The 13,348-nt window shown below is 48.2% G+C and overlaps 1 protein-coding gene across 4 annotated transcripts in view; it reads right to left on the reverse strand.

Annotated features, from left to right (window-relative positions):
- PECAM1 (platelet and endothelial cell adhesion molecule 1) overlaps positions 1-13,348 on the reverse strand; it is a 50,162-nt gene that overhangs the window by 30,772 nt on the left and 6,042 nt on the right. For 3 of the 4 annotated variants that reach the window (XM_040989515.1, XM_040989514.1, XM_040989513.1), the window contains exons 1-5: positions 12,913-13,225; positions 12,789-12,815; positions 4,477-4,770; positions 3,150-3,461; positions 1,113-1,391 (exon numbers count right to left, since the gene is read on the reverse strand). In XM_040989515.1, the coding sequence (XP_040845449.1) occupies positions 1,113-1,391; positions 3,150-3,461; positions 4,477-4,770; positions 12,789-12,815; positions 12,913-12,979 (979 nt within the window). In that variant the 5' untranslated portion in view covers positions 12,980-13,225. Of the gene's footprint in view, positions 1-1,112; positions 1,392-3,149; positions 3,462-4,476; positions 4,771-12,788; positions 12,816-12,912; positions 13,226-13,348 lie in introns of those variants that run through there. The other variant, XM_040989512.1, reaches the window with a different exon arrangement.

Consider the following 13,348-nt stretch of genomic DNA (forward strand, 5'->3'; position numbering starts at 1 on the left):
GAACGGTATCATGTAAAAAAAAAAAAAAAGCAGAATTAAAAGATAAGTTTGTTTTGGTACAAACATGCAATTGTCCACTGGGAAGTTGGCAGACTACCACCCTAGGAAACTGGGGACTCTTACTGTGATGGCATAGTCAGTGATTGACCAATAGGGTGATTTTTGGTAAATGAGCGAATGAATGCACAAATGGACACTTTCATCGGAAATCAAGAAGCACTAACCTCTTCTACCTTCAGAAACAATCTCATCCAACACTCATTTCTTCATCTGACAAATTCCTGCCCTGTGCCAGGCAATGTTCCAGGTCTTAGCATCTAGTTCTCAATTAAATAGATCGTGTTCCTCTCCTCAGTAGCTCCCAGAAGCAGAATATATATAATGAACAAGCAAGAAAGGAAGAGAATTTTTTAAAGAAGAATTTGGGGCCCAAGTATTTTAGTGAGAACTGAAGCCAGGTGATGTGAATGGCAATCAAAGGGATATTTTAGTGCCTGGGTCTCGAAACCAAACAGGGGATGACTCTTATTCTGTTGCGTTGTGACCCTAGACTCTTTCAGTGGGTTACTAACCTCTTGGTCTTAGTTTACACATCCATAAAATACGTACCATAATACTCATCTCCTCGAAATACTGTGAGCATGAGCTAGGTAAGTATATAAACCATCACACCATGTGTATCACAGGGGAGTTTGTTCCTATACTTTTTGGCAAACAACTGTTTTCTCATTCTGAGGCCATCCTAGGATTCATGCCTAGTATCTAGCATGGTGCTTGGCACAGAAGGAAGCAATGTCAAAGTGATAAGGGAGATGCCCACCAATGTTCTAGAGGAGGCACTGGACTAACAGTTCAGCAAAGTCATCTCACTGAAGCACTGGAACGATCCTGGAGAACTTTGCCACCAACTCACAGAGCCGAGTCTAATTCAACAACGCACCCAAGGTCACTGAAGCAGTGAGTGGCAAGGCTAGGACTGAGCACCAGAACCTATACCACTTACTCTGCACTGATTTCAACCCAACAGGAGCAGAAAAGTTATCAGCTCTGGATTCCGGTAGAGGTGCCCCTTGTGCCCACCACATGCCAATGTCCTGCAGGAGCTACCCTACCTGTAATGTTGACCATGACGCTGCTGACCTTGGAGATGTGTCTGGATTCCACTTTGCACGTATAGTTGCCATTGTGCTCCACCAGGGCCATTACCGAGTAGACAGCCTCATAGCCATTTTTGTTGGAGGCCACAATCTCCTTGTCCTTTTGGATTATGATTTCCGGAAACTCTTGGGGCTGGGGCGTCACTTGGATGGTGCACTTGATGTGGAGCTCATCTCCTTCTGTGATCTGATCCTTTTGTGGGCTGATGTGGAACTTAGGAATAGAGAAGGATTCTACAAGACAAGAGGACCACCTGGTTGGATCTATGTTCAAACCTGGACACTACCTACTCTGCTCTCCTCTGTTTTAGCTGTTTCCCTTTTATAACTTCCATTTATCCCAGTGAAATTCTAAAAATTTAACCTCTCTTGTCAAAACCCCTTGGGCTGCTCTGCTGCTGCCTTCCTTGCTCCTCATTCGTGCAGCTTTTTCTTAACAACAACTTTCTACCCTCCTTGAACTTCCCAAAGTGCAGACACATTGTCTAGATCTCATGTGCGGAACCTTCTTCAGATGACCTGAGATAACCCAACAGGTGAAAGTGGACTCTGTATACCACTTGCCCATCACATACTTTCTGGGCTTTTCTCATATTATGTCATGGAACCTTGTCACTTCGGCAGGAATATGCAATAGCTTCCAAAAGTGATGGCCAAATAGACTATGTGGCTCCACAGAAATGCATATTTAAATAACCCTATCCCAAAAAAGCAGCTTCCAATCTGTAATGAAACTTGGAAAAATTAATGAGACATGGTTTATTTTGGAGTAAAACTTTGAAATCCATGCATACCAGGAACCTTTAAACAGTGCGTGGGGAAATGTGTGTTAAAAAAAAAAAACAAAAAACTAAGGAGTCATTTCAATTCTTGCACGAAAATAAACTTTTTTTTATTTGATTTTTTTCATGAACTTTATTTACTTTTAAGATATATTACTTGGAAAGGCAGATTTATAGACAGAAGAAAAAACAGAAAGATCTTGCATCTGCTGGTTCCCTCCCCAAGTGGCCACAACTGCCAGAATTAAGCTGATCTGAAGCCAGGTTTTTCTTCCAGGTCTCCCGCAGGGTACAAGTTTCCAAGGTTTTGGGTCATCCTCTACTGCTTTCCCAGGCCATAAGCAGGGAGCTGGTATGGTAAGTGGAACAACCGGGACAGGAACCGGCACCCAAATGGAATCCTGGCACTTACAAGGTGAAAATTTAGCCGCTAGACCATTGCACCAGGCCGTTCCATGAAAACAAGATTTACTTATTTATTTGCAAGTCAAAGTGACAGATAGTAGCGAGGGAAAGGGGAAAGAGAGAGAAAAATAAAGGTTATCTTCCCTGTGCTGGCTCATTCCCTTTATAGCCACAATGGTTGGAGTTGATCCAGGTAAAAGCCAGGAGAAAAGAACTCCATCTCAGTCTCCCACATGGGTGGCAAGGACCCAAACACTTGGGTCACCATTCATCGCTTTCTCAGGTTTGTTATCAGAGAACTAGACAGGAAGTGGAGCAGCCAGGACTTGATATGGGAAGCCAGTACGCAAGCAGCCAGCTTAACTTGCTGTTCCACAACACTGGTTCCTCCATGAACTTTTTGAAGTACCTCTGCAATTTCAATTTACTTCTTTAAATGCTGGTCATGACTCACAAATAACTTAACATTATCTGCAAAACACTGTATTTAAAAAATACGGGTCAGATACCAGCGTGTAGGATCTTTAGGAGAGTAGGCTGAGGCTACCATGGTTTTTGTTACCATGGACACATCAAAAACAAAGCAGAGCATAGAGCAGTGTGTGTGTGTGTGTGTGTGTGTGTGTGTGTGAATGCATGTGCACATGTTTTTTTTAAAAATTGCATAATAGTCAAAAAGCTAGAAAAAATATTGACTTAAAGTGGTTGGAAATAGCAGCTCCAGCCAAAAGACCCTGCCCCTTTTCAGTTCCCACGCCCAGTGAGCAGCCACAAAGAATGACGAGAAGGGGCACAGGAGCCTGACCTCTCACGGTGACCAGATCGCTCCTGGTGAATTCTGAGATCTCCTTGTGGGATCCAGACGTAACTGAGATGCTAACTTGACACTGGAAGACTAAAAGACGTTCCCGCTCCTCTATGGGGAATTCCAGGGTCATGAAATTCTGGTTCCAGTTAGTCTTCTCTTTCCTCTGCTTGACCGTTTTTGTGTTGTGATCTATTTTTTCCACTAGGAAATGTATTGGAGCCTTTTCCTCTGGGACAGAGCAATTGACTGTTACAGACCCGCCTTCTATGGCCTCCTTCTTGTCCAGTGTCACCCTGGGATTGGGCACTCCTTTAGAGAAAGAGAAAGGTTGTTAGCACCTGTGTAAACGCATGGCCCAGGCCCCACTTAGCAGCACCCTGCAGAGGACTCATCCTTCTGGCTTCCTTTCTGCTCCCTACCAGCTAATTACGGGGCAGGAGTCTGCCTGATATCGACCCAGGCACTTTGTCCAAGAGATAAAACTATACCAGCAGTATCTCTCTCCTTGCAATTTTATGATGCAAAAGAAGAGATGGATGTGGGAGGAAGTGTTGCAGTGCCAAGGGGAGCTCTGCCAAGGGGCAGAAGATGACGGGGGGGAAAGAAGCTCTCACATGGTGGTTCATATCCCAAGTGCCCACAACAGCCTGGGCTAGGCCAGCTGAAGGTCTAGAGCCTGGAACTCAACCCAGATCTCCCAGCCGGTTAGCAGGGACTTCACCTGCTGCCTCTCAAGGCATAAGCAGGAAGCTGGAGTCAGGAGCTCCCACAGGTGACGTGGGTGTGTCACTAGTCAGACCAAAAAGTATATCCCACTGATAAGGATGAAGTTTAAATGGGTGAAAGGACTTGCATTTGTATGTCCTGGAACCCAAGCAGAGTGACTGCTGAATCTATTGTCCTTTTTTTTTTTTTTTCTTTCCTTAAGGATTTATTTTTACTAATTTGAAACGCAGAGTGACACAGAAAGATCTCCCATGTGCTGGCTCTTTCCTTAGATGGCTGCACAGCCAAGGTTAGGCCAGGCCAAAGACAAGAGCCAGGAGCTTCATCTGTGGAAGGCAGTTCAGTCAGCCTGCATTGCTTTCCCAGGACATTAGTACGGAGCAGGACTGGAAGTAGAGCAGCCAAGACTCGAACCAGTACACATAGGGATGCTGGCCCTGCAGGCAGTAGCTTAACCAATTACGGCACAGCTCCAGATTCTAGTGTCTTTATATGTGACAGACACCCAGGTAGCCCAGTGTTAGCATTCTCTTGCAACCTCTATTCGGGCTGCTGTGTGTGACATTTTGTCACCTGTGTGCGAATCCCAGAGACTCACCTTGCACCATCACCTGGTACTCCGAAGAGGTTTTCTCCTTGTTATTCAGAATTACAGTGCATTTATATGTCCCAGAGTCCCAGACCCGGGCCTGGGGAATGAAGAAGCTCTCAATGTTTTCCTCGGAGGTGACATTGTAGAACAGCGTGTCATCCTTAAAGAACAGCACCTGGTGCTGGGGCTGGGTGTACGAGGTGGTGCTGATGTCCACAAGGCACTGCAAGGTCAGGTTCTGCCCATTGGACACCGTCCAGTCTGGCAGCACCTCCATGTGGATCCTGTTGATGGTGAAAGCTACATGCAAAGGGGAGGAAGGCAGATACACCTGTTATCTGAGAGATATCCTCCTGGTGACCATTACCTGTCAGATGTGGCACTGTCAAAGTCCATGCAGTGGCATGTCCAGAGCCTTAGTGCCTACAGAGGCCAACAGAGAATCACTGTGTGCAGTGAGGGCACTCAGCTGCTCCAGTTTCCACTGGGACCAGGTGGCAGAGTGTGACAACTACAAGGAGGGCCCCCCAGGGAGCACAGGTTTGTGTCTCAGCAATCACGAATGGCCTTGGGCATGTAACCTCTCTGAGCTCATCTGTGACTGGACAAAACTGGGGGCCCAGCAGGTACTTCACAGATGGCAGTCAACCCCTGATCCGAGGCCATGTGGACATGCCCAGGAGTTCTGCTTCCCCACACAGACCGCCCCAATTAGCTCCAGATGGGCTCAGCACACTAAGCAGGGATTAGAGACTCAAAGCCCCTCCTCTGAGGCAGCCGTTCATGTTCCTTGCCCCCCTGCCACCGAGGAGCAAGGCACATATGTTCTCCTTGATGGCTGAGTGCCTAGAGCAGCTGTGACGCTCAACTAGAGCAGCCGACGACTTCCAGCACTGATTGGTAGATGTACAGAGAGACCCACCAGCTGGATTTCTGGATAAGCTACCCAAGGAAAAGAACTAAGCAGAGATCAAACTTGGAGACTCATTTACAGTGATGAGCTGATGAGAAGACAGATTGCTTAAAAATAGATGTTCCCTAGGTAACTGAATCACCAGTAAACCACTTCCATTTGTTGGGTACATTACTTTAGTGTTTTTGGCTGTTGGCTGGTGTGTGGGTGGCCACTGCAACAGAAAGGTCCCAAGTTAGAAGAATTTGGACCACACTTACTGCTCAGGACTTCAGTCCATACATCTAAGCAGACCGAGATAGGTATGTATTTTAAAGATCCTGTCGGCTCTCTCTATGGGTCCCCTCCTGCAACCCACACAGGGTCCCCCCTCTGCCCCTAGCTGTACTTCAACACAACTCAGCCCTCTCTTTCCTATTATCCATGTCAAGATCTGGGCTTAATCAGTATTATAAATATTCACTCTCCAAACCTTGTGGTCTACACGTGACTAGAAAGAATGTGGAAAGTTTTGGGGGAAATGTATTTAAGCCCATGACCTGAAAATCAGGAGTGTTCAGCCTCTTAAATCTCCCAGATCCCTACATTTCTCCCAGTAAACTTCCACTAGACCTATTTCAAAGAGACGATATACCTATGCATCCATCCATCCATCCATCCATCTTTTATGGATCCATCTTTATCTATCTATCCATCCTTATACCCATCTATCTATATTTCATTTCTCTCTCAGGCATCTGGACTAGACTGAGAACTACTGTGGTAGTATACATCTTTAGTCTACTGCTTTATTCACCCTTCACGTACCACCATGAGGGGTGAACAAAGTAATCACAGGCTTTTTAATTGACTAGATTTTCGAGTGGATAGTGAGATCAAATGCTTCAAAATGTCTAAAAGATAGATGATGTCAATGTAAAAACCGCAAAGAGTCTAGAGACAGATACTAAAATTGAAATAACGTGATTGTGGAAGAGAGTCAGATAATAGACCAATATAAAGGAATCAGCGCAGTAGCCCCCTGTGCGGGGAGACAGGCAGACACACAGGTATTGGCCCTGTTCTATTTGGCTGTGACAATGCAGCAAGGGTGGCTGTCTGCAAGCTAAGCAGAGAGAAGCTTCAACCAACTCGCCAAAACCTGGACCTTGGCCTCCTGGGCTTTAGCACAGTGAGAAAATCAGCGTCTGTTGTGGGAGTCATCCATGTTGGTTGGTGATGGGAGCCAGAGCTGACAACTGCAGATGTTCAGAAATTGTGGCGGAAGGTGTTTGCTATATGCCAGGTCAGAGCACCCCGGTTAGAGACCGCCTCTACTGTGTCTAGCTTCCTACTGATAGGCACCCTTGGGGCAGCAGGTGATGGATTACAGCAGGAGGGACTCTGTGCCTAAGGACCGTGGATGTCCGGGTTGCTGGCTTCCACCTGCCCACCAGCTGTGGTGAGCACTTGGGGAGTGAACCAACAGATGAATGATCCCTTCTCTTTTTACTCTTTCTCAGCTGTTGATACATAAATGAGCAAATAAAAAAAAATTTTTTTTTAAAGAAACTGTGTATGGAAGTTTGCCAGGTGGGCTGTCTTTGGGATACTGTCCAGGGGTTCACCAAGTTTCTGGCAACAGAAGGAAAAGCTGTGCTGATGGGGAACCATTTCTTCCCTTCTGACTTGTGGGTTTCAGGAATTCTGACGTAAGCAGTTCCCTTTGTGCTTTGGCTGCTAAGTTCTGCTTCCAACAATCTCTGTGATGTATGCTTGTGTGTTAAAAAGGCCACGGCTATATGTCCTGCCTGATTTTCCTTTCATTTTCATTTGTCATCAATGATATTGTATATCGAACAATACTTTTTTTCAAATAAGTGGTCTCAAATCCCTTTTGGAATAAGCTGGCCAAAGACACTGATAAAATCTTCATAAGCCTTTGAACATTTTCATGTGTTTCTAACATGTCTCAGACTTTAAAAGCAGCTCAGCGGTCCACTGCTGCCCCTTTTCTTCTGGGCTAGCAACTGAACAACAAGAATGCGGAAGAAACCCATCGTCTTCCCACTCAGAGACAGGAAGGTGTCTTCCCCTCACCTTGTCAGTACCCTCTCTTTCAGAGTAAGCCACGCTGTTTTGTCCAGTGGTTCTACCGGGAGTTGACAGCACACAGAAGTGCACAGAATCAGACTGCCTGAGCCAAAACCTACCTCTGCTATCAACAAGAGGTGCAACTTCTGGACAATTACTAAGCTTCTCCACATCTCAGTGTGCTTATCCACACAACGGACACAATAACACTAAGTGTGAAGGAGGACTCAGTTTAAATGGCTTGTACCTATTAAGGGCTTGAGAAATGTTAGATCTGCCAGTTGCAGAAATAAAAATCCACTTTGGGAAGCCTTAAAACTGGATCTCCACTTTCTAGGCAAAAGTTTCAAATGAAAGCTATTTCTATTTCAATTGAAAGCGTCACTGCACTATCTTATTTTGTGTCCTGACTGAGCCTGCGCCCCATGGTGGGCCACACCCTGGCTGGTAGAGAAGAAAAAGCCCTGAGCCCGCAGTCCTCACAGGTGACTTTGGGAGTCATTGGGCCATCACTTTTCCTCTGTAAATCAGGGACGTTAATACCTGCCTTTCCTCGTGTTTTTATCCAGAACAATAACCAGGTCAAGGTGGCTGAGAGCCACCGTTCTGAGAGGTCATGGGTTTATTGCCCAGTCCCCAGTCCTGGCACCTGTCCCTTCCTTCATCCTTAGCTCTGATCATGGCACACACTCCCTGGACCAGACACTGTACCTGGTATCAGGGGCTCAGCAAAGGGTGAGGTTGCAGTTTGCCCACAGGGAGCTCACTCTGTATTTCACAGCTCTTCCCCACCCTGGGCCTTTCAGCCTCAGCTCATTCCTTCTCTGGCCTTCCCACTACCAGGCCAAGTTCACTGCCCTTTCATAGGAGCCCTGTTTCCAAGCTCACTGGGCAGCGTGCCACAGAAAGCCCTCAAGGGAGAAACAGGGGCTTCCAAAGTGAGTTTGGAAGCAGATCAGGTCTGGTCAAGCCTTCAGCAAATCTACAATCTCAAAAGAGACCCTAAGCCAGAAGCACACAGCAAGAGCTAGACTGGATTCCTTATTCTCAGATAAGAAACATAGGATATCTCGGGACAGGTGTCGGGGCATGGAGTTAAGCTGCCATTTGTGATACCAGCATCCCATTTGAGCACCAGCTCCAGTTCTGGCTGCTTCATTTCTGATCCACATTCCTGCTAATGCATTTGGACAAAACAGTGGAAGATGGACCAAGAACTCAAGCCCCTGACACCCATTGGATAGAAATCCCAGACAGAGTTGCTGGGTCCTGGCTTCATCCCAGCCCAGCCCCAACTACTGTGGCCATGTGGGAAGTGAACAAGCAGAAGGAAGGTCTCTGTTTCTCCTCTGCCCATAAGTCTGCCTTTCAAATAAATAAAACTTTAAAAATCCTTTCATGTTATATGTTCTCCTTAGTAAAAGGAAACCACAAAATCACGTGTATACAAACATTCTCTATGAGAAAAATAGTAACAACATAAACAAAGAAAAGGAAGTATTTTATTTTAAGCTAATAAGTTTTGGAGTAACTTGTTAAGGTGCTGTGTATAGCGCATAAACCACTCAAACCACCTTGAAAAAATTCTACCTAATTCTAAACATAGTACAAAAAACTTTTTCCTCTTTGTGTATTTTTTTAAAAAATATTTATTTATTTATATTGGAAAGGCAGATCAGATTTACGGAAAGACACAGAAAAATCTTCCATCCGTTGGTCAAACTCCCTAAATGGACACAACGGCTGGAGATGAGCCAATCCAAAGCCAGAAGTCAGGAGCCTCCTCCAGGTCTCCCATGTGAGTGCAAGGTCCCAACACTCTAGGTCATCCTCTACTGCTTTCCCAGGCCATAATCAGGGAGCTGCATGGGAAGTGCAGCAGCAAGGGCACAAACCAGCACCCATATGGAAGCCAAGCACTTACAAGGTGAGGATTTAGCTCACATTTCTCACTTTGTAAACCATGCTCTCCATGTATAAGTCATGCTGAATTGCCATATACATATCTTAGGGTCGGCACAGTCCGGGGACTGCTCACAACCTGGGTCTCTGAGAGGTGCATGCATGGATGAAACATATGTTTTCCTGGAGAGAGGACCCACAGCTCTCCTTACTGAGAGTGTAATGATGAAGGAAGGAGCTGCAGAATGGCCTGGGATTGGTCTGGATCTTCTCAGCCTGCAAGAATGCAGGTTGAAGGAGAAGGGTCCAAAGTTATCAAGTTGCCACAACACAGACAAGGCACCCAGGGACCCCAGGCCTGATACCCAATATTAAAGCCACAGGACCCTGTCCTCAAGGCTACCAGGCAACAGATGCTGATGCTCCTTGGAAAGATAAGGGATGGTGACTCAACCAGCTACCTTGCCCTCAACCTGGAAATGACTCAGAGACAAGGGGGGAGGTGAAAGGGCTGGGGAGGAGGAGGGACGGCTTTCCAGAGACAGGAAAATTACAGGGAGTCCTGAACTCAAGGGAAACATGCTGGTCCAGACTCCCTCCTGAATCTCAAGCAACTCCAAGTTCAGTACAAGGTCTTATCCTTGAGACATTTATCCAGCACCTGTGCCAGGCACTGGGTTTAAGAGGAAAAGAAGAAATCTCGGCAGTCTGGCCAAGATGGCAAGATTCCGGGTGGTTGGCGTCCAATGACGTCAGTGGGCACTGAGAGGAAGGGTCACTGGGGAGAGGTCAAGGAAGTTTGAAGAAAGTGGCCCTTGAAAGGAGCCCACTGGGCCAAGGGCAGGAGGTGGGCACTCTGGGCAGGAAAACAAACAGCATGTCCCAGCACCAGGGGGCATGACCCAGGCTCAGCCACTTTCAGGAAGCGGAGTGTGGGGCCCCAGGAGCCAGAAAGGGGGCCCTTGCCTGTGCAGGGGACAAACTGGGCCTGAGCTGGGCTGACAGAGGGGATACAAGGGAACAGCTCAAGGGAGCTTACATCTGGGACAGTGAGAATGTTCCAGAACTGGGCACTGCTGAATTCACTAGGAATATATCAATCCCTGTTCATATTTGTGCATCACGTCAAAGTCTTGATGGATTGAATAGTAGAAGGAAGTTTCCTGGATTAGGTGTCCAGGAGAATACAGGGGTCGCCACAATGTCCCTGGGCAGCAGCTGGCCCTGGATTCAGTCTGTGCTGGCCCTGGATTCAGCTTGAGACTCAGGCTTTGGGGATAGGGATGCGGATCAGCTGAGAGGGTGTGGGCCTCGTGCTCCAGAGAGGATGAATCCAGGGATCCTGCCAAGTGCGGGGTGGCATTCTGACCTCCCCTCCACAAGTTCACGACTCAACAAGAGCGGGGAGAAACACTGCAAGAGGGGCTAGAAGGCTAAGGAAGGAGACTCTGGGAACTAAGTGGCAGCCAGAGGTGGCCGGGCGTTACCACCTGCAGCAGGCGGTGGACAGTGGGTGGTAGGCAGAATGGTTTAGGCTTTGTTGTCCTCCAGGTCCCTCCTGTGGCCCGAGGAAGAGCTCCTGCAGCAGAGGGGGAGACCAGGCCGCTGCCAGGAAGGGGCTGGACTGGGGACACAGATAAATAAATGGAGGCATGGGCTGTGTGTGATACTTACTTGTTCTAGAAAAAGAAGTTGTAGTTACAACATAGTGGAGGGACAAGAGCCAGAAGCAAAGGCAAAGCCCTGAGGCAGAATAGGTCAGTCAGACTGACCTGGAGGATGGGTGGGGAGGCGGATGAGCCCCAGCCAGGGCCAGCAGGAAGGGACCCCCAGACAGGATAGTTTACTGAAGAAAGAGCTGAGGTCATCTCCTCAAGCAGTGGGGGTGGGGACTTGAGAGAGGCAGGGAAAGGCTGAGGCTAAGGGTGTGTGTGTGGGGCGGGTAGCTCCGGGCCAGCCGATTCCAGGGTAGACCTTGCCCAACACAGGCAGGAGCCTTGTGGCTTCAGGGTCTGTTTCCTTGAACATAAATCCAGGCAGCGGCTAAGTCCTGGAGAAGGTGCACAGAACATTTCTCGAGGAACACTAGGAGGGGGAGGTGGGGAAGGAAGTGGGGAACGGCAGTACTGGGAAGCAAGAGGTCAAGAACCAATGAGGGAAGCAGGGACTCCAGAGCCTGACCTCTCTGCTGAGCAGGGTCTGCTTCACAGGATGGAGACAGGACCAAGGTGAGGGGTGCGTGGGCTAGAGGGGTGGAGGGAGCGAGGTCAGGACAAAGGTGGACAAGGAGGGTTCCTGTCCCTGGTCCTAGCACATTTGCTTAAGAGTTCATGCAGCCCACTGAATCAGCTGTTTGCTCCGACTCAACCTTGAAGACACTGCATGCAATGGGTTATCATTCCAGTATTACAGATGGGGGAAGACGATGCAGAGAGGCCAAGTGCAGCTGCTCTGAAACACTGGAGCGGCACCTCTGGCTCCGGGCAGATGGTGGAGTTTCCAGCAGGGGAGGTGCCTGTGCTCATGCCCGATAACTGGCTCACCCTTGGATAACTCAGTCATCTCAGTACTACCATTGGTCAAGTGAATGATGATAAAGAGAAGGGATAATGCCATCTCTGTGGCTTGCCATGGGAATCCAAGGAAGCTGGCTTTTCCAGTACACATGTAAACGTACACACACACACACCAAGCCCTTGCCATCCTGGCCCACCGCTCTGAGCCCTGGCTCCATCAGTTGGTCTAGTCCAGGAACTGTACCCCTGCCACACCCAATCCCTGCCTGTTGAAGTGCTCCCAACCAGGGCTTAAGTTCTGCGGTTTCAGCCTGTTCATAGCTCCCTCGCAGAATAGCCCCCCTTGCAGTCCTGCACCCCCAACCTCTCTCCTGCACCTGGTCTCAGACAAAGCAGAACAAAACCATCCCACCAGCAAGGTGAAGGCTCCAAATCAGTTCTAATGTGGATGAGAAACTAGACTTCAGAGACGGGCAGTATCCCGGCTCCCTGAGTGTGAGCGGAAAACGGTGTTGAAATATCAACCCGGAATGGAAATGAGACCCAGCGCCTGATCTTGATCATTTAGGAGAAAAGGGCTGGGTTAAGAGTGTAAATCATGTCTGGCTTTCACTGAGATTGATAAATGGATTGCATCCTATTCCGAATAAAGACAACTGGGGTGGGACAGGAAAATGAATGATTTCTAACAGAACAATGACAACCACCACACCACAGAATCACTCTCTTCTTTATCACTTGCATGATCCCAAGAGATCCACTAGGGTTCAGAAAACAGATGCTGTGTCTGCAATGCAATGGATTAAACCAGGATTTTCCACAAGGATTCCAGATCTCAAATCATGCAGCTTTCAAGAGTTCTAAAAGCCCCAGAAAAGACCCAACTCAACCCACGCCGAAACATCAGAACTTACAGTTTTCTTGACCTTCAAGGTTCGAACCTGGAAGATAAAGAAGAAAGAGGTTGGTCTTAGAAGCGTCCCCGCTCTCATCCATGCTCCTGGGGCCACGATGAAGGGGGCAGAGATGCCAACTCACAGAGCAGCAGCACCAGCAGGGCTCCAAGCCGCAGGGAGACCCCTTGGGTCCACGATGCCAGCCACATCTTGAGCTCGTGGTCTGCCTGACACAGTTAGCTCTGCCTTCGGGCCATGCCTCTGGGGCAGAAGACCGCACTGCTGCCTCACAGCTGAGAGACCCACCCTGTGGGGAGCAGAAAGCACTAACTTCTCTCAGGGCAGGCAGAGGCAGGAGGGACTGGCTGTGGTGCTGGGCAGGTAATGGCGAGCATTGCTGGAAATCAGTAACAATGAGGCCTGGGCTGGGCTGATAGTTCTTCAGGAAATGACTGGCTTTCCTGAGGGACTACTAAACGTAATCCCTTTGTTTAGTTTACAAGGGGTGGGGGCGGCGGGGGGGAAGCAGTGGCACTCGCCTCCTTATTCTTGACCTTTGTGTCTTGCCTGGGTCTGGG

Source organism: Ochotona curzoniae, unplaced genomic scaffold (assembly GCF_017591425.1).
Source record: "Ochotona curzoniae isolate NIBS_2020 unplaced genomic scaffold, NIBS_Ocur_1.0 contig_523, whole genome shotgun sequence".
NCBI classification, from domain to species: Eukaryota; Metazoa; Chordata; class Mammalia; order Lagomorpha; family Ochotonidae; genus Ochotona; species Ochotona curzoniae.